This window comes from Scardinius erythrophthalmus, assembly GCF_964197995.2.
Source record: "Scardinius erythrophthalmus genome assembly, chromosome: 11".
NCBI lineage: Eukaryota > Metazoa > Chordata > Actinopteri > Cypriniformes > Leuciscidae > Scardinius > Scardinius erythrophthalmus.
Genome location: NC_138231.1, coordinates 40,143,795 through 40,169,445, shown reverse-complemented (window position 1 = coordinate 40,169,445; position 25,651 = coordinate 40,143,795). Strand labels below are relative to the sequence as shown.

Sequence of the window (25,651 nt, the reverse complement as noted above, 5' to 3'; positions counted from 1 at the left end):
TTAATTTCATGTTGTTACTATGGTTACCTTTGACATCTATTATAATAAACAAATTGAACCAAATACAAAATAAGAATTGTTTATTACATATTTGATATTCATTTTTATACATACACTTCCATGCACATGGGGAAAAAAGCTAACTACAGATTAATATCAATGAATACACAAAAAAATAGTATAATACATAAGGAACATGAATAATCAACCATGTATATACAATAGATAAACAAGAAAAGACATCTCAACAAAATGCATGGAAACACATATGTTCCACGAAATAAATCAATGTAAAAAAAATTACATTTGAACTAATTAAAAATGTCCATCATACTTAACTTTAAAACATTTGTGTCTCAGTCCGATGGTTAGTCTGACATCACCGTTTCCAAGTCCAAAAGCTTTATCAGATGCCAAAAACAAACAACAGTGCTAATATACACTCATTGTGCTGTAACCTTTATCTCTATACTGAAATCTCTGATGGTTAGTTATTCAGCTATTTTGAATCATAAAATGTTGAAGTCTGGGATGCCGTTTGACTGGAGACTGTAATGTACACTATGGCTTTTGAAAATCTTAAATGTGTGACTTGAATCAACAGTGTTCATAAATGGTTGTTGAGTATTCTCATGAAACAAGATAGAGGAAGTAGAAGTAGAGGCTTCGACCCGGAAACAGAGTTAAGGTGCAGTAAAATGATCTGTTGTTCTGTGAATGTTCACTGGTGAATTCCAGTCATTTCAATAAGAATCCACACGATCAGCAATTTCGTTTGTGGTCAAAAATGTCACTATGGGACCAAGTTGGTGTGAGGTACTTAACGAGTTAGAAAAGTGAAAAGGTACAGCATCGTTTTCCGTTTGTTTTTCGTCTTTTCTGGTGGATGGTCCAGGCACTTCAGTGATTTTCAGGTCTACAGGAGGATTTTTATTCTTGATCAAACTTGTATTTCAGCTTACCGAGATCCCTGCAAAGTACAAAATTTGCTGTTAGTAATGTTATTAAAGTGATAGTTGTGAAATTTAAATAATTTCCTCAGCCTTGTGACGTTCCAAACCTGTTTGACTTTCTGTCTGTGGAACCCAAAAGCAGATCTCAGGCATAATGCAACCCCAGTCACCGTTCGATTTCACTGCATGAAACAAGCAGAAAAGAATTGTGTAAATCATTCATGAAACCATTCTTATGTACACTTGTCTAGTTCAATTCAATGCAACAATTTATGTGAAAATGGTTAAGCTCCAAAAATGTCCCAGAAAAGATCCTAAAAATAATCAATGAGTTCACAACTCACAACAAAGGTTGTGTTGCAAGTCTTCTGAAGCCTAATTGCTTTTTCCTATTTTTTTATTTTTATTTTTTTTGTCGAAAAAGACTAAACTTGAAGTTATAATTCAGAGTTAAAATGTCTATAGCATTTTTTGTGAATCAAACCTGTGATATTATTTTTCTGAGTAACATGAATGAGATTTGAGATCATGAGAAAAGATTTTCAGAGAGTAACTGATTAAAAAACACAAGTACACAGTCAAACAATACAATTTCACACAGAGAAAGTTCATAGTAATAAAGTACTGCATGTGGTGCAGGAAACTTACTGTAATTCAATGTTGCCACTGAAATGTTCAGATTATTTTAGAAATGTAATGGTTGTTCTGGGGAAACAAAAGAACAAAGCTGATTATTCACAACATAATATTTATTGACTAGTAAATGGAGAGAGAATGAGGGCACCTGTAGTAAGTAAAGTTAATGTTAGGCTAAACAAAAACAGAGCAAACTATAACCTGTTTTTGTTATTCATAACAAACGCCAAGAATCAGAGAATTTTCTAAAGTAGTTAGGCTATATCAGCAATTTGAAGACACAGTTGTACAAAATGTTGAATTGAATGAATCAATCTAAGACAATAAGTCAATCATTTCCATTTGTTCATTAGATCAACGTAGTTAGCATCGCGGCTAAAACCTTCATACCAGATACTGTGCAATAAACGAGTGGTAAACACTGTAAAAACGTAGTAATGTATAATACATTTAGTTTATATATATGTGTTTAAATATATAGTGAGTAGACTCTGTATTTATATTTATTTGGCGAGTTTACAAACCTTGTAATGGAGAGCCGAACAAACGGCGGAAGCTTTGATGAGAGGAGCCGTTACTTTCCTGATGACGTCGATCAGCTGAGCTTTGTTGCGCGCGAGCAGCGCAAGGATCACTGAAGCGACGACAGCAGAGGAATAGCAGCAGTTTCGTGACAGAATAATACTTTTCTCCTCCTGCTTCTTCTTCTTCATATAATATTATTATTATTTAGTGTTGTTGTTTAAGGTTTAAATGACTTAATAAAATAGGCCTATACTAAATATATGTAAGCTACCCAAGTGAAAAAGACTAGGTTACTGTTAAATGTATTAAAATGCATTAAAGTATATTTGTATTGTAGGTCTACTAAAAACACACTCAAGTACATTTTTACTACATTTAATAGTACATCTTTTTCACCTGGGTATGTATACTGAATCAAACTTGCCTATAATAATAATAATAAAAATGCATTAAAGTATATTTGTATTGTAGGTCTACTAAAAACACACTCAAGTACATTTTTAATACATTTAATAGTACGTCTTTTTCACCTGGGTATGTATACTGAATCAAACTTAAGTAGCCTATAATAATAATAATAATAGGATAATAATAATAATAATAGAATAATAATCTAATTCGGGCCTCACTGAACCATTGGGTTCCTCCAGATGCTGGCTTTAACATAAGAGATCTTCCAGGAACCACTTAAATGTTAAAAGATCTTCCAATAACCCTTTTATCGCATTTAAGTTCCTCTATTTTCCCCCAAAGCACTTCGAGGTCTCATGGTAATGAAAAGGTGACTCCAGAACCTCTGAAGTAAATACAAAGTGCTTAAAGGATCCCATAAGTTCCAGCAAGAACCTCAAAGATTGTCAATGCTCCTCCAGTAACCCTACTATAGGAAAAAGAGCTTTGAGGCACCAAAATTACATTTTGAAGTTCCTTGAGTATCCAACAGGATACTTGAGGCTCCTTTAGTTTTTACAGTGCACGATTGGTGAGTGACAGCAGCGTTTCAACACAGACCCGCCCTCGCTCGTGTCATCATAGTCCGCGCGTCATTGTTGATACCCTCACTGGAGCGCTGTCTATGAGCAGAATGGCGTCTGCGATTGTTCTTCGGTGTAATAAGGAACACAGCAGTCATTTTGATGTTCCTAAATCCGAACCGTTGAAGACGCAGTGGCCAAGTTTTGTTTTTGAAGGGATATGCCCAAAGGATTGACGCGGGGATTCCCTCACGGGGATTCCCCACGATTGTCCATGCTTTCATGTTTGCGCGAATCATTTCACACCAGACAGCTTTACAAACGAGAAAAAACGGATCGGGACCAACGTGTTCCTGCTGAACCTCCAGAAGTGAGTGTAATGTTTTATTAACCTTTATATTAATATTTATATTAATCTTTGCAAATTTGCAAACCTTGCTGCAGGCTTCAAGATGAATGCATCTCTAAGGTTTACACTCAGGGTACATTACGGCATGTTTTCTATGTACGACGTTCTCAATATAATTTATAATCCCACGTTTATAATGAACAAGGCGTTATGGATATTGTGTTATTATTTCAAACGGTGTACGCACAGAACAGAGGGGCGGGGTGAGCAAAGCTCATTATCATTTAAAGACACATGCACTGAAACGGCGTGTTTTTGCCAACAGAGCTGTTTTTGACCAGGTAAAATTAGTGTTTTCTTACAATACTAATGAGAATTTTTAATTAAAGTATATTACAAACTTTTAATTTAAACCCTAAAGAATCATATTAGCTTGTACAAAAATGGCATTAAATGACCCCTTTAACAAAGGTAGTTAACTAAGTAAGGGATAATGTATAGCGAGGCGGTTGTTATAGCGAAACCCCGACAGGCTCAACGGGTTGTTATTCGCTATAACAACCGCCTCGCTATACATTATCCCGCTTATTACATGGCTACCTACAAAATAAATAAATAATTTGACACAAATTATTGGTTTAAAAAGGAGTTTATTGATTTAAAAACGATTGTATTGCTTCCGCTAAAGAAAATAGTCCGTTCCGCGTCCATAGCAACGCTCTGTTTTTCATGGCAACGGTGTGTTATCAACTTCGCAGCGTTATCAAGAAATAACAGACCGCATTCTACGTTAGAATTCAACCAAGCCATGTAATAATGAACCTTATTGCAAAGTGTTACCAACAATATTGTAAATAAATGTATTATAATAATATATAATACATTTCTATAAATATAATATTTATATATTATTTATATTTGATGTATATATTTAATTTAACATTTATAAAATATAGTATATTAAATGTATATACAATTTTAAGTTGTTAAAGTGCCTGAAGAGTTACCCACATACACAAACAGCATCCACAGTATTTGTGCACAGAGAACAGCAAAAAATGTTCAATCTCATAACCAAAGACTTCAACGCACACTCACCTCTGTCACCTGGCTGTGGGTGGAGAAGAAGACCCTTGCAAACGGGTCAGACAGGCCACTATTGTCAGCAGCAAACAGACTGCGAGCCTGATACATGTGTGCCCTCAGCTGAAACACCTGCTTCACTACAGAAGAGGATACAGAGGGTCGGTTATCACATACTGCACATGTTTTAACATAAATGCAAAGAAACTAACATGTACAAACCATCAAGGCATATATAATCTTACTGTTATAAACTAGGCTGACGGGAGGGACAGCTTGTATGCCTATTTCTTTCGCTGCTTTGTTTTCTTCAAAGCCGCTGGGCAGGCCGCTCAGGAAGTCTTTCCTCTGTTTGTTCAACCCCAGCCACAAATATATCTCTAGTTTAGCCTGAACTGTCCAGCCAGCGTGCCCAAAGCCTTTCTTTCCAGGCAGCTATAATGAACACAAACACCCATGCAGAACTTTTACATCAATAATATCCAACCTGATTTAACTACTTCTAATTAACACGTTTATTTGTAGGAAGAAATATGAAAATGGGATATAAAGTGAGAGATACCCTGAGAAAAACAGCTTTAACTTTCCCGCAGTCTTTGCCCATCTCTTCGTCAACAATCGAGAAGAGGATGTCTTTGGAGGGTATGCGGGCGTACGCTATGCGTTTGTTGTTGCTAATCATCCATATGAACACGTCAGGGATGCTGTGCTGGGGCTTAGAGGGAAATAAACAGAAACGGTGAGTCTGAGATGCTGATGGTGTATGGAGAATTAAGGTAATGTGATTCCTTTTACCTCATCTGCCAGGAAACGAAGCCTATGAAGGAAATTCAACACTAGCTTGAGTTTTTCTCGAACTGTGTTTCTCTTCACTTGTGAGCGAATAGTCTTAGCCTGCTGACCCATGCTCTCCTGGGAACAATACAACCATATAAATTACATTCAACATCCCATCAGCAGTTTTTAAAGGGGTCATATAATGGTACATGCACATGCAAGTTGATTGTACTGAAATGTGTGTTGGCAGTGCCTGTACACAACCATCATAAAATGATAAAAATGCATCCAGTGTTTTCTTTTTTATCTTCTTATATGTTTTCCCGTCTCAAATCAAGCCGTCTTCAAATCGACGCCCCTCCCACGATTGTTGATTGACAGCAGCGTTTCAACACAGACCCGCCCTCGCTCGTGAGCGAGCTGTCAATCATAGTCTGCGCGGACCGGCGCGGTCATTGTTGATACGCTGGAGCACTGTCTATGAGCAGAATGGCGTCTAAGCGATTGTGGTGTTCTGTTCTTGGGTGTAAAAAGGAACACAGCATCATTTTGATGTTCCTAAATCCAAACCGCTGAAGACGCTGTGGCTGAGTTTGTTTTCGAAGTGAATATTCCCCACGACCAACGTCAATGCTTTCATGTTTGCGCGAATCATTTCACACACCAGACTGCTTTACAAACGAGGTCAGTATAAAGCTGGTCTTGTTAAGAAGCTGCTCCTGAAAAAAGGATCGGTACAAACTATTCGTGTTCCTGCTGCACCTCCAGAAGAACTGAAGTGAGTGTAACGTTTTATTAACCTTTATATTAATATTTATATTAATCTTAATGAGAATTTTTAATTAAAGTATATTACAAACTTTTAATTTAGACCCTAAAGAATCATATTAGCTTGTACAAAAATGGCATTATATGACCCCTTTAATGTCGAAGCTGAGACCAAATAGGGTGAGTAGCCGTACCATCTCTCTCATACAGGACTTCAGCCTCTCCCTGTCCAGCTTGGTTCTTCCGGATAGATTCTGATCTTTGTTTGCCAGTGTAACAAAACGGCTTAAATTGTGGAGAATAGGGGAGAAAAAAAATTCAAAAGAGTGCTGATTATGCTGTATAGACTTTAACTTTGATTGTTTAGATTCACTTCTACGTTCTCTCACCTGCAACTTGCGCTAAGTTCTTCTAATACTCCCCTAAGTCTGCGTTCTGGATACGCCTTCTCTGTTTTTATGATTTCTTGAACATCATTCAGACCTTCCTCCTGTTTACAAAGAAAGAAATGCACATGCTTAAACAGTATAACAATGCCTGGTTTTACAAAAATAACCCTGATAACTCCTGCTTAGGAGAAGGAGATTGACAGGATAACAGTCACATAGCAATTTTAGGAGGAGCCTGACCAGTTTATCTGCAATCTTGTCCATTATATTGGAGTTGTAGAGCCGTCTCCTCTGGTCCTGCCACCAGCTCTTGATGTAAATGCAGGGTTTCTTTTCAAAGTAAGGCAAGTGGAAGTAATTTCTGTAAATCGAGCGAAATGGACAGTTCAGTTCCAAGACACACAGCAAAACAACAGTCATTTTGACAAACGGCATATAATTAAAGTAGCCTGTGATTGTGATTTTCAGTCAGAGAACACTTTTGTTATATTAGTAACGGTGTAAAGGTTTTGCTCGAAACCATCATTTCCAGATGATTTGAAGACTCAATATTTCCTTGACATTTTATCTTTTTCTTTTCCCTAAACTCTGACCTGTCAGTGATAACCGGTTTCATAGGAGGGGTGGACGGCACAGACAATAAATCCCCATCATCCTCTGCCTCTTCATCGCTAGAGTTGTGGATGAGCTCAGACTCCTCTTCCTCACTTTCTCCTCCACCCTCTTTCTTCTTCTTTGTTGATGCAGGCTTGCTCACGCCATCTATCTGGTTACCATAGTTACCTAAGTGAAAAAATGTGTACATGTGGAGCTGCAATGCTTTATTTTTGATGTGTTGAATTTACTGAAGCATTGCCTGACTAAGTATATTGAAAAAAGTGAAAGTTTTGAAAGGTGTTTGAATTTAGCTAACCGATAGTGACTTCAAAGCTGATGGGTTTATCTCCAATTTTCCTGTCTATCATTGTGGCTTCCAAGAATGACCCGAAAAGGAAAAACTCCTCCATCTTCCCTGTGGCACTCTGAAACAAAAAAAAATGTAAGATCCTCAAAGGTCAGGATGCAGACATTGATTTTATAAAAACAAAAAAGACTGAGGAATGAACATACTATAAAAACAACAACAACAACAACAAAAACCCATTGTTTTTTGTGACCTTTTATTTCACTGAATTGGGCCCTCTCATCTTTTCTCTAAGACATGTATAATATTTTCCCAATAGTGATCGCAAGCGTGTGAGCTCAGTCTGAAATCATAATTAACATGAGATGTTGGCAGCTCAGTGCCGCATTGTAACCCAGCAGGGGCTTCCTATGATCTTTGATCAAATAAAACTTTCACTAGCCTCTTATAACCCTCTTATACTCTGCTGTTCCTAGCAGAAGATAAGAAATAAATCCACGTCCTTTCTTTTCCTTCTGTAGTTACTGCAACTAAATGCTCATATCAAATCTATTTTAAAAGTGAGGGAATCACTTTTATTATAACTACGGCAGTTTAGTAGTTAGTAATAGAAACCAGATTGGTACTTAATTATTGATCCATAGTTAACAAAAAAAAAATGGTACATTTGGAAATTCTATCATAATTCCATCATGACATCATTCCAGACCTGTATGACTGAAGTTTGACGACAAAATGACGACAAAGCACCATTAAAGTGGCACAAAAATGGTCCATTTAACTTGAGCGGTAACACTTTAGAATACTGTATCTTACTTACTGCATAACTAATAAGGAATTATTGAGGAACTAATAGATAATTATTTATTAACACTTAAGTCACTACTGTTAACTACTAAGGAAGATGTGTTAACTAATTAGTATGTAATAGAATTGTATGATTGTGTTAAGTTTCAGTTAGTTAATCAATAACTAATGAATTATGTCATAACTCTTGAAGAACTATTATTAATTATCTATTAATTAATGTGCAAGAAAAATAACTAAGAAGTAACTACTAATGAACAGTCATACACAGTGGTTACTACAATAAGCCGTTTTATTTTAGCAGTGGAGTGGTGGATGAAGTACACAAATCAAGTACTTGAGTAAAAGTACAGATAACCCAATAAAATATTACTCCAGTAAAATGATAAACTATTGGCCTATTCATTTTCAAAATTACCTTAGTAAATGTACAAAGGTAATTACTTGAAAAGTAAAAAGCACTGATCAATGTTTTTTTTTTTTTTTTTTTCTAGCCAGTTTTAGTCATTCTTCAGCACTAATAAGAAAGATAAGTGCAAACATTTACTAGGCTATATATTGATCTGCAAATAAGCAAACTTTTTATTTAATTAGCAAAATGTATCATAATGTATGATAACTTATCTATTTTACAAAGGTTTAGATAATACCGTTAATAATGTGTTTTTTACAGTAAGTTTGATTTGAGTCAGAAGTATGTGGTAATTCTGTATTAATTACTAATGAGTTCCCTATATTCTCACTTTAGAATACTGTTCCAGGTTCCAAGTAATTCCTGAAGAATTATCTAATAATTATTTGTTAATTACCAATTAATTTCCTTATATGTTCACTTTAGAATATGTTTCAGGTTATAAGTAGCCTAATTCCTGGATAATTATTTGATAATTATTTATTAATTACTAATGAGTTCCCTATATTCTCACTTTAGAATACTGTTCCAGGTTCCAAGTAATTCCTGAAGAATTATCTAATAATTAATTGTTAATTACCAATTAATTTCCTTATATGTTCACTTTAGAATACTGTTTCAGGTTATAAGTAGCCTAATTCCTGGATAATTATTTGATAATTATTTATTAATTACTAATGAGTTCCCTATATTCTCACTTTAGAATACTGTTCCAGGTTCCAAGTAATTCCTGCAGAATTATTTGATAATTATTTATGAATTACTAATAAGTTCCCTATATTTTCAGTTTCCCTCAGTCATTGCCTCAAACATGAATTTACTCAATGGCATTCTATGCTGAGGAAAACAGATACACACAGTTCTGTATATAAAATATAAAAACTAATCTGAGGTTAGTTTTGTATGACTGTTCATTAGTAGTTACTTCTTAGTTATTTTTCTTGAACCTTAATTAGTAGATAATTAGTAGTAGTTCTTCAAGAGTTATGACAGAATTCATTATTTATTGATTAACTAACTGTTACTTAACACAATCATAAAAATATATTACATACTGATTAGTTAACACATCTTCCTTAGTAGTTAACAGTAGTGAAGAAGTAGTTAATGAAGAATTACCTATTAGTTCTTCAATAATTACTTATTAGTTATGCAGTAAGTAAGATACAGTATTCTAAAGTGTTACCACTTGAGCACTACATTTTAAGTCTTATAAAGCCAAACAAAAGCTTTGTGAAGTAGTAATGCTCGATTTGTAAATTAATTGTATTTTTGAGTAAAATCTTTTCAAACAATGTTGATCCACTTGTATTGCTCATTAAATGGTTTGCTCATTAAATGAACTTATCTGGTTCCGTAACATCGCACTGGATGCGAAGATTGTCAATTTCTTGACTTTAATTTCAGTGTGTTCTATTGTTGTCAGTTGTCATGATACCAGAATTTCCAAATTCGATACGATACCTTGAAAAATATAGATATTCGATACCATTTTCGAAATCACGGGGAAAACTGCCATATTACTCCATACAGATAATTAGTTATCTCATATTTTTTATATATATTTTGGGTAATCTGGTTGCAAAAGATTACGCACAGAACAAGGAGGCTTTATTTGAATCGATGAACTAAATTTACAAAAAGAGACACAAGTAAACACTAAACAGTCAGTATAAAATAAGAACAAATAAACAAATTGCAAACAATAGCACAAATAAATACAATAGAGTGAAATAAACATGGCTTCCGTAGTGTAACAGCGCAGCGCAACGTCAGAACGAAGGCTCACTATTGGCTGACGCTGGTCATGTGTGTGATGCTGGCCAATAGAATAGTTGAATAAAGTTGTTATTTTTGTGGGTTTTTTGCACACAAAAAGTATTCTCGCCGCTTGATAAACTTGGTTGAGCCACTGTAGTCACTTGGACTATTTTAAACATTATCTTTACTAACTTTCTGGGCTGGCAAGTTTCAGTAATAACATAGAAGCCTATGGAGGAGTGAGACCGCTCTCAGATTTCATCAAAAACATCTTAATTTGTGTTCCGAAGATAAACGAAAGTCTTACGGGGTTGGAACAACATGAGGGTGAGTAGTTCATTTTTGGGTGAACTAACCCTTCAAGTTATTTCGGTGGGTCTAACAGTAGTATTCAGGTAAGAAATACTACAGAAATGACTATAATCAAATGTGAAGACTATCCAGTGTTATTAAATACAGATTAATGCTCACAATTAAAGTTACAAAAGTTATTCAGTCAAGAGCAGCGAGTGATTTTCTTTTTGTTAATTATTTCTTGCTCTTTGAATAACATTACAGACAGCAGAAGGTTTATTAGCCTCCCACATCTGGGGGTTTGTGCACAGATGTCAGTCAACATAACCATCAAGGGCCAAACAAATACAGTATGTACGTTTATAAATCAAGTAAGAAAAACTACAGCACAGACACGCAACTGAGACTGGCTGAATGTATGTTCACTCAAATGTGCGAGGGACAGAATCAGCTTGGGTGGGCTGTGTCCCTGTCGTCCCCCGCGGCTGCTACGCCCCTGTCAACAGCTTGGATCAATGCACAGGCTTTTAAAGCATCAGGTTAGTCATGCCATGAAGGGCAATTGGGACTATCAGCATCCTATGTTTGCCTCTTCATCAAGCGTGATAACAAATCTTGCCCTTCAGTAAAATGCATCTGGAAATCAATAACTGCTCCCAGAGGCCTCACAAAATCACAGACAGCTGGACTCCCACATCTGCAATGACTGAGGACACAAGCTTGGTCTTTTAATTTCCCACTGGGCAGTTGATATTTCAATAATCTGGACTGAGCTGTAATCAATTTGTCTCCAGATATGGTACAAGAGGTTCTTGTCTGGGACCAGATGGAATTTGAGTTTTTTAAACACTGTACAATATGTAGGCCCGCAGAATAACCAATGTGTAATGTCATGGTGGGACAGGTAAGTGCGGAGATTTCAGTCCTGATCTCAAGAGAAATGTCACAGTGCCTTGACCTAATCTATTAAAAAGGAAATAAGGAATCTCACCTCTGAGATGTTGGACACTGGCTCCATTTGTACCTCAGTAGAGCTCATTATCTCAGTGGAAGAGGTGTCCAGGATCTCCACTGCGACACTAATGAGGAGGCGTGCCCTGAAGGAAACACCCTCCCCCAGCCCCTCGTTCAGGTCCTGGTGCTCATCCATCAGGGTGTAGTTACGGGTAGAACCATACATATTCACCCAAGCTGGGCCCATAGTGGGCAAGAACCCTGGGGAGAGATGGAAGAGGAGTCAATTCTCGTGTTTTTTGTTTAGTTTTTAGAGATCTGTTTATTTACAACCACTGTTTATGGATGTACACACATTTAACTGTTAGTGTTTCATTGGGACAGATAACCGTTACCTTTGTCTCCATCATTTGCAATCTTGCGTAGATCGATGAAATGGGTTCCTATGGCAACATCATTCACCTTATCTGAATCACGGATCTGAACTTTCAAACGCCTACACAAAGGTGGGAACATCTCAGTGAAGACTATTTGCTCATTCCAGATGGGCTCGTAGCTGCTCTTCTGAACTGACGTTTTACCCTGCATGTGTAAGGTGTCATAAGAAATGTGTATAATTAAAAAAATAACGGTTGCAAAAAGGTGAGGAAATGGATCTATTTGTTGAAGTTTAAATATTTATTACCAAAAACTCAGAACTAGAAACAGAACAACCATTAATATCGTGACGTGAACAGACAACGAAGTTAAAGAAAGGCAGAGCTTAAATAACCAGACAAACTAATCAACTAAATGAATGACTGGTGTAACGGATAATCAATCAATGAAAAACCATGGAAAGAAAACAGAAAACTAGGACACATGACAAACCCACCCCACAAAAAACAAGAGAATCCTTTACAATAGTATTTTTTTCTCAATGTCTAATATATAAAATTGGATGGATAAAAATATTGATCTCTTACTGAGAGTCTTCAGACTTTCTCACCTTCTGCCCTGCAAACTGCACCAGGACATAAGGGTCCACAAGGTCCCTGTTCTCCCCGATAAAAGCTTTCTTCACGTTGGCCATGATGCTGGTGTTCATTTTAGGTAGTCCCTCAGCTCTATAAATCTTAACATAAAACCGAGCCCACTGTCTCTCTGATGGAACACCCTCCGGTAAGAGAAGATTCCTGGAATAGATCATAACACACATGAGAACAGACCAACATGACACTCAAATAAATAAATGAACAAATTAATAAATAAATGTATAAATAAAGCATTAGATGGTGTGGGATGCAGTTTAAACTTTTGTTCATGAACATTTGGGGATCTAAAGTACACTCGAATTTATAAATGAATACATGTATGAATGTTTATGTATGAATATATCTGTTTCTGACCCCTCTATGTCATCCTCATCTGTTTCATTGGCCTTGTGGGGAGTCTTGATATTGTCTCCTTTTCCTACGACTGCAATGTCACACTTAACGTAACCTTTGCCGCCAGCTGTGATGTCATCAGGGTCGGACAGCATTGCCCATTTGTGATGGAACTGATGCTCTGTAATGTACAAGTACCAATTAATAGTCTTTTTCCTATCTAATTAGGACATCTCTTACTTATTTCCATGGTTACTGACCCGCTTGTGAGTAAACAGTTCCCACATCTAGTTTGAAGGTGCCTACCAGGGTGCCACTTCGTAGAAGGTTTTTAGAATGTATTACCTTCAATTTAGAACAGAAATACAACTCACTCAATTTACATCTGTTTTTTCCAATGGTTTTCATGGAGTTTTTTTTTTTATTATACGTACGTACAATCATCTGCTGGAAGATGTGAAAGATCATGAAAAGAGGATTAATCTACTCACTGATATCTTCAGGATCTTGTCAAACATGACATCTGGAGGCACGTGGAAGTCAAAGACAAAGTACTGTTGAAAGATAGAGAAAAAAATGGATATAATGTATGGATATGAAGTTTATAAAGCTAGGTTGTTTATCAAACTGTATAAACAATGTGGGTGGATTTACGTGTCATTTAAAGGGATACTCCACTTTTTTTGGAAATAGGATCATTTTACAACTCCCCCAGAGTTAAACAGTTGAGTTTTACCGTTTTCGAATCCATTCAGCCGAACTCCGGGTCTGGCGGTAACACTTTTAGCATAGCTTAGCATAGATCATTGAATCGGACAGGACCATTAGCATCTCTCTCAAAAAAATGACCAAAGAGTTGACCAAGAGAGAGATGCTAATGGTCCTGTCCGATTCAATGATCTATGCTAAGCTATGCTAAAAGTGGTACCGCCAGACCCGGAGATCGGCTGAATGGATTCGAAAACGGTAAAACTCAACTGTTTAACTCTGGGGGAGTTGTAAAATGAGCCTATTTCCAAAAAAAGTGGAGTATCCCTTTAAGGATTGATACTGAAAAGGATCATGAAAAAACTGCAAGATAGTCTCTTTAGCGGTTCTAATCCGTTATACACTGGACCTGTCAGTAAATAGACCACTAAAGTGTCTGAAATGACAGAAATCCTTTGCTCAGATTTTTCAGCAATGTGAATGTAACCTCATTGTAGTAGGGGCAGTTTGTGGACTCCTTCATTGATGTATACTTCTTTTCCTCTCCGATTTCCACACAAACCACAGGGTCCATGTTCAAACCAATCAACTGACGGGCCTCGATTACTGTAACACTGATCTGAAAAAGACATTTTAATTGGAGTATCATCAAAATAAAATTGATATAAAAATAACATCTGGGGGGAAAAAAACAGAATATAAACCACTCAGTTGGTGTGTGTCAGACGCTGATTAAGAACGATGAGGCTGTGTTTACGTGGGAGTGCAATGTGTTATGCCAAGGGCTAATTAGTCAAGTTTGCTTAAGGGAATCAAATGACAAATGAGCTACAGTTTTCTATTGAATCACAGAATCATACAGTACATATCTGAGGCTGCATATGGACAAATAAAGTCAAACTTAGTCAATGGAAGGAAAATCCTAATACTTCTGTAATTTTAGTTTCAGTTTTTTAAGTGACCAGGGCCATCTAATTCAGGTTTGCACAGTTAAAATTAACTACCTCTCTCATTTCTGCTACATTTTTGCTGTCTTTATTATACACTCCAAAGCGACGAGTCGCATTTAAACAAACCTCTCTCCACAGAAACTTGCTTCCAGAAGAATTCAGACACTAACAACACTTATTGCTGCAGTGATTTATTCTGCAAAGTGCAAACGAGTCCCAAAAGTTAATGTAGGAGAAAAAAGGAAAATCAAAGAGCTCCCAACTTCAAGCATAATATGAACAGCTTGAGATAAGGAAATAAAATAAAAAAAGACCTAAAAACACTTACACAGCACACATATATGGATTACACAGTGCCAGAACTGAAACGAATTTGCAATTCAACAGCTCAACACAACAGCCATGCAGAGGACAATTAGTAAGCAAACATTAAAGGCTTCTCTGAAAAACTGAAGCTCAAGGCCGATGTTGTTTATTTGGGACGGCTCTTTATATTCAGGGCTTTCAGCAGAATGCACTACTCAAGGTTAAATGCCACTGGTTTAACATGTCTGGTTGGCAGTTCAAGGCCGTGCAGTTACTGGGAATGTGGGAATGTTTTTTAGCCTGCCTCTCTGTCTGCTTTTGTCTATACCTGATAATCCACAGGACGCCCTGAACTGGGCTCCATCTTAATGTCAGGTTTTGATCTGAAAAACAAGAAGTGAAGATCAAACTTCATGAAATACATTTGAACTAGGCCTGTCAACTGATTAGTCGTTTTAATCAAATGAATTACATGTTAGTTGAACCAGGTCTCCAATGTGACTATTCAAATTGATCTCTATTAATCACATTATTATTATTATTTTATTAAAAAATACAAATAATAATTAAAATAACAAATAAAAATAAAATAAAAATATTTGCTTATTTCAATTTACAATTTTTATTTTTACAAACTGTCTTGAGACTGTGTGTTATTTTCAATCACACAAAAGAACATTAAAGTGACAGGCCTAATTTAAACTCTACAAACTGTTCTTTCTTTACAGAAGAACAGGGAAAAAAAGCTTTCAAAAAAAGAAATACTGAGGTTTTTCTTCACTGTGACCTTTTCAAAGGATGCAAACAGATAAACTTGTGTACTGCTTTAAAAATACACCATGTGCACATCAGATATGTGACCTTTTGTTGGAGACATTAGTGGTCACTGCAGTAACAGAGGCCAGTGATATGGTATCAGGGTCAAGCCCACCGCCCAGACGCATAGCCTTTCGATCCAGATCTTCTGCATCCAAAATGGCCGGGTCATCTGTGCACAAGAGTACAGCTGAGTTAATACTGCAAGATCTTTCCTATTGATGTCAAATGTAAAATCTCCAGTTTGCTTTGAGCACTAGAGTGACACAAAATATAGACACAAATTTGAGCACTAAAATGCAGACAAAAATTCTCATTTCAGTTTGGTTCTGGTTTTCCTCTCTCAACTAATAAATAAATACATTTGCAACTCTCTAATGATCAGCGATATTTACCTCCTTTTTTGTGGTCATCTTTGGAGCTACGTGTCTTGCCCAGTTTCATGGCTGAAAACACTGCTTTTCCTGTCCTACAACATAAAACAAACATTTAGAAGGGCATGAATGGGGGAAAAAGGTCACAATATGTGCACTGTGATTAGTTTTAAAATCACCACTACACTGTAAAATCTAATTAGTTGGGCTTACTTAAAAAAAGCATGCAAAACGATCGCTTTAAACAAAACAAGTAAAGTGAAATAGGAATAGTATGTGGTACTGACAAATGCTTAGTTAGTATAGTTCACTTACACAAGAGTTCTCAAAAAAAGAACTGTAGAGAGTACTTGATAATTTACTTTAAATAAAATATAATTGTTACCATTGTTGTGTTTTGCATGCTGAATGTTGAAGTCTGTGTGACTCAAGCATGATCAATTGCAAGATTGTCACAAATATAGAGGGAATATATAAACCCAATTAAAAGTTTCACAAGGTGTTTAGGACATAAGTGTTAGCAACAAAATTATAAAAGATCATTAATTGACATGAAATACAGTATAGTTATGTTATACATCATTCATTCATTCATTCATACATACATACATACATACATACATACATACATATATAATCTCTTCCTTTGAAACCGAATAACTGATTTCTTGTTGCATCAATGGGAAGAGATTTACAATAATATAAATGAAGTGCCCAACCAAAGGGATCACTAATCGCCATAATGGTGACTAAAAACATTTTAGGAAAATCAACATCAATTTATGAAGTCAGCTCATGTGATGTTCTCTCAAATTTTTCAGTTGTATTACATTTTCAACATTCAAGATGACTTTGGGAAATGAGTGAATGCAAACAGATAAAAATAACTGCAGAAGTGGAGGAAATTAGTGAAAAGTCCATTAAGATTTAAGTTAACTAAAAAGTGTTAGTTAGAATCACTGTTGGATTTTACAGTGTGCCTCTGATCCTCTCAAACACTGAATAAGTTATACCAGTTTAAACTAAGAAATAAGATTGTTACATAGATACTGTATAAAAAGCAGTGACATTCCACAACTCAACTCAATAAAATAAATAATTAACACCAAGCTTACTTTCCATATACAAATGTTTGCTCTACAGGTGAAGTTTTATCTTTTATTTACACTGTTTATCTTACATTAAAACTGTTTATTCTCTTGTAGACAGTGCTGGAGTGCAATCAAATAATCACTGCTGGAGCACGATAAGTTTTCCCATGATGGAAAATTTCTGTGATATTTATCACTCAACAGCGAGACCCCACTCACAATAGCCCCAGTGGTGTCCAATAACTCTGCACTGATATTATGGTGATTAGATATCAGTTCTACAAAGGCCTGATGATGTCACAGGCCGGCTGGACAAATAATGGCCCTTAATTATTCAACAAGATGGACACAATTCTCCAATTAGCTGTGATCTGTGGATATAGATACTTTCTCAGGACAAGATGAAAGAAATCCCGATCGTTTTGTTCCTTTATTTCCTTTGAGCATTTTAAACAGAGTGAAAATGTATCAGGATCACAGTGAATTCTCCATTATTTGGATGAATTACATAAATCACCAAATAATAAGACAGCAGCACAAATCAGGACTGTCTTTCCAGTCCAAGAAATACAGTTACTTATTTCAAAATTTTCAAACATTATTCTGTAATTTAGTCTCTATTTGTATCTCAGTCTTGGTGGAAACATATCCTCTGGAATCTGTTTCGCTGAATCTTTGTCGTCATCTCAAAGTGACAGTGAGGAAAAAGTCTTTAGAACTTGCAAGTTTTTATCCATTAGTAGAAATTATTTAAGATATTATAATTTTTTCTAGAAGTCCAGCAATTAACTTTTTAAAGGGGGACTATTCATAAGTTAAACACCCCTCTAAAATACATACTGAGCCAAACATGAAGTTATATCAAACAAAAGAGTATATTTTTTCTATATCAACATATAGAAATGACATAAGGTATTCATCAGGCATGTTTTCAGGGTGCAACAGGTCACTTAGTGCATGACTGAATATATATAATAAAACGCTAAATTAAGCTTTCAAAAGTTTTTATTATTAACAGAACTCATGGATTAAGCAGGTTTATTTTAACAAGTATATGAACTGCAAAACAGAAGGAACTAGTTTACATTAACATTGCTATGAACACCCCAACAAAATACACATATACAGGATACTCACCAAACGCTGACAACCACCAACAGAGAAATATGTGAAAAAAGAGAGGTATTCCTGACTAGAGTGTGTACTACATGTCCATTTTTAGTGGCTAGTCCAGATCAAAGTAAAAAATAAAAAATAAAAAACCGGCAAAGAGACACTTCTCAAACTAAATAGGCGTCCACAATAAGGGAGAACTTGAGATGAAGACCAGGTATGAGTGATAAAGTAACAGGAGAGTATGTGACCTCACACACACACACACACACACACACACGCACACACACACACACACACACACACACACACACACACACACACACACACACACACACACACACACTAACTCACTCACTCTCACTCTCTTACAGATGTGTCCGATACAATTACTTATATTACATAAAGTAAATTACTGTTCTATAAATCTACATACACTACTGTTCAAAAAATGCGGGGTCAGTAAGTTTTTTGGTTTGTTTGTTTCTTTGAAATTAATACATTTATTCAGAAAGGATGCCTTAAATTGATCAATACTTAAAGTGATCATGGAATTTACTGTATATTAATAAATCAAATATACAGTATATATAATACAAACTATGCAACAGCTTTGTTTACTATTCTATAATATATATATATATATATATATATATATATATATATATATATATATATATATATATATATATATATATATATATATATATATTATATATATATATATATATAGATCAATATTTTCCATTTTTCCCATTCTGCAAGTTTGATTCATTTTACCAATTATAAATGTGCTGTATTAACTGTCTTGGCTTATCAGATGTACAAATTAACTGTAACTGGACATAATAGTTTCTTAACCTAAACAATGTCATCTTGGGATCACCACAAAAACACACACACACAAAAAACATAGAACTCTCCAGAGTATGCTGATTAGTTTGGACAAAATCGAGAAGAAAAGACTGGATTGTATCAAGACATAAGGTAACCTAACACTAATTAAATGATTTTTAGAGCGTGATGAGACCAGCTCTGTTTAATCTAAGGCTTCACTTCAGCAGTCAAGGAGAAACAGGCAACGCACAGCGCAATCCACAGCACTAACCACAGCGGTTCTCCAGGTCTTTGGGACACATGCAATATCCTTACCGAAGGTCTAGCAGTACTTCCTTTATGTAGGGCAGACTTTCAGCACTGACTGTTTAGTCAAGAAAGGATGGTCAGGAAACCATCAGTCTGACAGACAGCGTTGCTACAGAGAACAAAGCCAGAGTCTCAGATTGCGCTTTGAGATGCACACAATGGAGGCGGCACTATTGTGAATGCCTAGGAGAAGGACATTTGTGGACACTGTCAGTCTTTAAAGTACTTGAGACAAATAAATAACATATGTTTAATTCCATCATTAAATGCCAAATTCGGCACTTTCATGTGGTTTTCATATGGTCAGCTCAGTCTATCTACATTGACTGTCCCTTAAGAACTTAAACCTTCACAAAACGACAAACCCACTTTGATAAAGACTGTAATCCCTCTTCCCCCTGTTTACTGAATAATGACCTTTGCATATTATTTAGTGTGTGGGGTGAGCTCAGGTGACATTTTATATTTTATGAGCCAAGATGCTAAACTGGGACGCACAAAAAGTCACTGATCGCTTTATTTCTAAACCCTGTTTAAGAATTATGACCTCTACCATAATACAAGCAATGCAACAACTGTCAACACAATATAAAAGAAGGGAACGTGACATCTAGGAGAGAGATGAGAAAGGAACTTCATTTTTATTCACTGGCATTTAGACATGATGGAATATGAGCACAAATCGAGCTGATACAGCCCACCCTTGACAGGGTATAGCGGGAAGGGTTTGTCACTGATTTTGGCGGCTTCTTGCTGGCCAGTGAAGACATGGTAAGTAAGCATCATGCCATTGTTGTGGCTTCCTCAGCTGGAACTGTGGTCTCTAGGGGCCTACCTGTTGAAAGGGAGAATCTGATTGTAGCTACAATACAAAGCGCTTGCATTTTGAAGTGTGTTGCATTGAAGTAGTGGGTATTTGAGGCTTAGTGTATCGTCGTATGGGGATACTGATTTCCGAAGGAAGGTCACTCCCATACCAACAACCGTTTCGACTTGTCATGAGGGCATTAATGGTGCTGCGTACCTGCTTGCCTTTCAGTTCTTTAAAGATCCAGGTATATTTCATTTTCCACATTACACTGGAGAGCGCAAGCCTTTCAAACTATGCTCGTTTGGCTGTGTGCATGGAAAGACAAAGTGTGTATACGCCAAACATCTAGCGGATTTGGTTTTCAAGTGCTCAAGTCACTCGCACATGCGCTTTTGTACGAGCACCATCCATGCTGTCACAAAAATTGGGCTGCACGTGGATGTTGTGAATGGACCATCCGCGGACCATCCTGTTGACAAAAAATGAATCCAATTTGCGTTTGGTGGTGTTGTGTCCGAATGCGAATACACCTAAAGTCATGTTGGGAGTGCACTCTCTTTCGAGCTGCCTGTCCTGTAAAATTTCTGACTCAGAGGAAGACATGAGACTTGCTTCATGCCCTGTGCGATGTCATCTTTTCCAAAACAGGCAGTGGGATGCTGCTATCTAAACAATGTCTTTCGCATTGGACTGTAGAAAGCTCTTTCCATAGCATTTAAGGAGTTGGTTCTGCCTGCCGGGGTGTGTGCCCACTCTATGAGGGGCATGGGAATGGCATGGGCTTGGTTTAAGATTTTCGTGCGTCTGCCAGTTGGGCATCACTGCACACATTTGTCCAGTTTACCAACTAGATGTCACTGCGGTGATGGTAACTCAGTCCATGCTCACCACAGGGGTATTTTAACCAGTGGACGTCGCTACCTCGAAAAAGGAATAGGGGTATGTGCCGGTGCTGGTCCCTTACATTTAATTCAATTAAATTTAATTCAGCGAATTTGTGGGGCATGAATATATGTTCCATAGTCATGTGTTGTACCGAGTGAACCGACTGAATAGGAACGTTGAGTTATGCATATAACTTCTGTTCCTAGAAGGAGGGAAACGAGGAACAACACCTCTGAGCCCTGCACAGTCTGAGGCTTGGTGAACAGCAGGACTGAACAAAGAGAATGAAGCATGCGACTGCATTTATATGCTGTGTGCAGGTAAACCCGCCCACGTCGTCATGCGTCATTATCCTTTCAGGCGTGAATAAAGGTGTCTTCAGCAAATGGCACAAGAGCGCAATATCCCATAGTCAAGGTTAAGGGTTAAAGGGTGTTTTATTGTCATTCCATACACATTTTTACATGAAGGAACTAAACTAAGTACTAAGGTCCCGGTCAAAACACAAGATAAAAACATTATATCCAATAAAAACATTAGAAACTAGGTTGTATGTCTAAGCAGCTTCGTCGGGAGTGTGTAAATAACATAATAGCAATAAAAAACTAGAATAGACAATGCAAGAATAAAAAGAGTCCAATAATTAGTAATAAATTAGGACATAAACAGTCATATTATTGCACATAAAATTTCTAAATAATACTGTTATTAAAAAACGAAACGAAAACAAAACGTTATAAACATATCCCGTATTACCCTTTACCGTATCTACAGGGTGGGCCATTTATATGGATACACCGTAATAACATGGGAATGGTTGGTGATATTAAAGTCCTGTTTGTGGCACATTAGTATATGTGAGGGGGCAAACTCCTCAAGATGGGTGGTGACCATGGTGGCCATTTAGAAGTCGGCCATCTTGGGTACAACTTTTGTTTTTTCAATAGGAAGAGGGCCAATTTTAATTTTAATTTTTCAATTTTATTTTTGGGGTCATCTGAAGGCAATTGTCTATGGTGTGAAGATACGAGATGTGCAGCACCTGAAACTACGGATACTGGATGCCTGTGCTGGCATTTCTCCTGCGGTGTTGCTATCAGTGTGTGAAGAGTGGGAGAACAGGGTTGCATTGACAATCCAACACAATGGGCAGCACATTGAACACATTTTATAAGTGGTCAGAAACTTGTAAATAACTCATGAACGAATAAAGTTACGTTGAAACCAAGCACACCATTGTTTTTCTTGTGACATTACCAATAAGTTTGATGTGTCACATGGCCCTCTTACTATTGAAAAAACAAAAGTTGTATCCAAGATGGCCGACTTCTAAATGGCCACCATGGTCACCACCCATCTTGAGGAGTTTGCCCCCTCACATATACTAATGTGCCACAAACAGGACTTTAATATCACCAACCATTCCCATGTTATTACGGTGTATCCATATAAATGGCCCACCCTGTATATTATTGCACGCAGATTAGAAGAGCAAGAATTTGTCAGTTGAACAGAAAAAAACTGTTCCTGAGCCTAGTTGTTCCTGCCTGGATGGAGTGCAGCCTTCTTCCTAAGGGAAGCTGGGCAAACAGTCCATAGGCAGGGTGAGAAGAGTCCTTAATAATACTGGCAGCCCTGTCCCTATACATCTACTACTGTAAATATAAAAATATAGAGAAAACTGTAAAAATAGAGAAAATCATTTGTGTCAATGAAAAGTATCTGTGTATATCACTGGCCATCAACCATGACATGGAATAAATACACAGCAATACATTTAATCAGAGATAAATAGGATGCATTGAAAAGCATAAAGCAGCACAATGAATTATGTATCACTCAAGTGCTTAGGAGATCTAACTTATTGGTGTCTGATATGAGTTTCTCTGGCGACAAAAAACTGAGGTAAAACAGGAACTCAATGCCTGTTCTTTATTTCAAATCACTGATCAGAACAAAGATGTGGCGTAACGTACAGTAACATTGACAATTACTTTTTCCCACAAAGGTTCATAATCCTAAATATAATGCACATTTTAAACAATTAGACAGTTTAAACCTTATTCCAGAGCCATTAATTCACTAAAGTGTTTGTTTTAATGAGTCTCATTTGAATTTGTATTGCAATTTTTTGTTTACAGCAATGCGTAAATGAATAAGAAGCACAATTCTATTTCATCAATGTCATACTCTATTAAAGTAATTAATTATTGAATAACGAGCACATTTGAGCTTTTGTGCCCTAGTTTTTAAAGTGTGTGGGGGGCTCAAAGTGACAGTTTTATGCAAGTAGGAGACAAGAACAAAAGAATGGAGCAATGGGGGCTGAACATTAGACTGCAACGAAGACAACAAACTGAACCACTAGAGTAATGCAGCAGCTCTAAAGTGATAAACCTCCCTGTGAAAATCCCTTTGTTCTGTAAAGTTTCATTTGACTGCAAGCTTTCGCCCGTCATTGCCCCGAGCTCAGGAGAAGAATGCTTTCGCTCTCATGAAAGCACCTCATCTAATGCTGAAAGTAAACATACAATGCTCTCTATATGATAATGATGTTGAACACAAAAGGCTGATAGAAGCTGGATGGTCCAATTGAGGTATCAAAAGCTTTTTCAGGTTATTTCAATGATGCAGGTGCTTTTGAGGAGCTCTTCAAATGACATGTAATGAAAAGAACAAAACCCTTGTAAAATGATGGAAAACAAAGGACTGTAGATATTTCACACACTTACGCCTATTTCACACATACTCCGCTAGGTACGGTACTTATTTTTTTCCGCACCCATGTTAACAGGTTAGAGCTTTCACACTGCTGCGGATGCGGTCCGGTGATCCGTTCCAGGAGCGGTGCGTATACAGCAGCGCAGAGATCCTCTATTTTTTGCTGTGATGCACACACTGAATAAAACTACAATTTTATGTCGCCTCAACAAGGATGTTGGTGAACAACACTCGTCTCATTTATGGAGGTGGAAAAACAAGTCCTTTGTGACATGCAAGATTTATTGTATTAAAATTTAAATGCAAAAGAAAAGGCACGAGAGTTGGCTGTTTTTGTCAATTTTAAGTTTTAATTTAAAATGTTTGCGATTTTAATATAAGTATGGTTAAATATTTTAACACTTGCTTGAGCTACTTAATAAATCTATATAGAAGTAATGCATTGAATAATACATTGTTTAAATTGTGTTTAAACGTGAATACGTATACAAAGAGAATCGCAATGCTGACAAAACTTTTGTTTTATAAAAGTTGCTGATAACTTCTGGATTTGAAAAAAAATAGTGAGTATGTTTATGGTACCGCCACGGATCAGTTACGCACTGCAAACACATCATATGTGAAAGCAATAGCGCGTGCTGCTCCTGCACCGCAAACGCACTGCACACGGAGTATGTGTGAAACGGGCGTTCACTCTAAAAAATGCTGGGTTGCTTCAACCCAAATTTGGGTCAAATGTGGACAAACCCAAACGATGGGTTAAAAATGTAATTTAAAATTTTAACCCAACGGCTGGGTTTGTCCAGAGTGTAACACTGCTTACAATGAGAAAATAGCAATGCTTTGGATATGTCATACTGTATACTTATTCCAATACTTAAATGTAGTTGCTGGAAAGTTAAGGATTTACCTACATTTTGGCATATAGACAAAACTCGATTGGAGATGTTGGTCAGAGCTGTCCTGCAATTCACAAGAGGCTTTGCCTGATGCGAAATAAAATATTTCAGTCAGTGTTTCTTGTGGATAATAACTCTTTAAAAACAATATAAACTCAGTGAGTGTTTTAGCGCAATTTTCTCACCTCATGGGATCACAACACTAAGAGATAGTAAATCTTTTCCTGGATTTTTTTTGTGTGTTCCGGAGATTAGACCTTCCTTAACATAATGCCGAAAACCCGAAGTCTGGTGCTCTGGTTGAGGAGTAGATAGAAGTGCAAGATTGGTGCGCACAGACCAGAAATCATGAGTTAACAATCACAATTTGTCTTATGGAAAATTGCGCTAAAAAAATATGTATAAGGCATACTCTTTTTTCTGCAACTGTGCATGGACATTAGACTGTCACATACAGAATATCTAATTATGTAAGGTGCATTTTCAGTGCAAGTTCAAGTACCCACATACTCATGACTCTATAGGGAAAAAAACTAGAAAGAGAAAAAGCAGAGTTGAAAGAGAGAGGGTGAGAGAGAGAGAGAGGGGGGGGGGGTGGAGATGTGAGAGGGGTCTAGTCATTAGAGAGGACTAGCATTTACTTCAGATCTGAAGCTTCACTACATTCCACTGGCTTCTGGCAACTTCAGCTGTACAACACACACACACACACACACACACACACACACACACACACACACACACACACACACACACACACACACACACACACACACACACACACACACACACACACACACACACACACACACACACACACACACACACACACACACACACACACACACACACACACACACACACACACACACACACAC

At 36.8% G+C, this 25,651-nt stretch overlaps 1 protein-coding gene and 1 long non-coding RNA gene across 3 annotated transcripts in view; both read right to left on the bottom strand.

Annotated features, from left to right (window-relative positions):
- Positions 1-25,651, bottom strand: part of otofa (otoferlin a) — a gene marked incomplete at both ends in the record, with an annotated part of 80,900 nt that overhangs the window by 16,133 nt on the left and 39,116 nt on the right. For both annotated transcript variants that reach the window (XM_081377703.1, XM_081377702.1), the window contains 19 exons: positions 4,536-4,660; positions 4,766-4,955; positions 5,083-5,235; positions 5,316-5,432; positions 6,260-6,350; positions 6,455-6,555; positions 6,695-6,815; positions 7,048-7,237; positions 7,368-7,476; positions 11,624-11,847; positions 11,982-12,168; positions 12,575-12,761; positions 12,975-13,134; positions 13,214-13,298; positions 13,445-13,507; positions 14,149-14,280; positions 15,246-15,300; positions 15,779-15,905; positions 16,129-16,202. In XM_081377703.1, coding sequence (XP_081233829.1) covers positions 4,536-4,660; positions 4,766-4,955; positions 5,083-5,235; positions 5,316-5,432; positions 6,260-6,350; positions 6,455-6,555; positions 6,695-6,815; positions 7,048-7,237; positions 7,368-7,476; positions 11,624-11,847; positions 11,982-12,168; positions 12,575-12,761; positions 12,975-13,134; positions 13,214-13,298; positions 13,445-13,507; positions 14,149-14,280; positions 15,246-15,300; positions 15,779-15,905; positions 16,129-16,202 — 2,491 coding nt within the window. The remainder of the gene's footprint in view (positions 1-4,535; positions 4,661-4,765; positions 4,956-5,082; positions 5,236-5,315; positions 5,433-6,259; positions 6,351-6,454; positions 6,556-6,694; positions 6,816-7,047; positions 7,238-7,367; positions 7,477-11,623; positions 11,848-11,981; positions 12,169-12,574; positions 12,762-12,974; positions 13,135-13,213; positions 13,299-13,444; positions 13,508-14,148; positions 14,281-15,245; positions 15,301-15,778; positions 15,906-16,128; positions 16,203-25,651) is intronic.
- On the bottom strand, positions 482-2,167 carry LOC308697966. Its single transcript, XR_014031016.1, has 4 exons — positions 2,114-2,167; positions 1,602-1,658; positions 1,061-1,135; positions 482-970 (listed from the first exon to the last, which is right to left on the bottom strand). It is a non-coding gene; the product is annotated as an uncharacterized lncRNA (long non-coding RNA).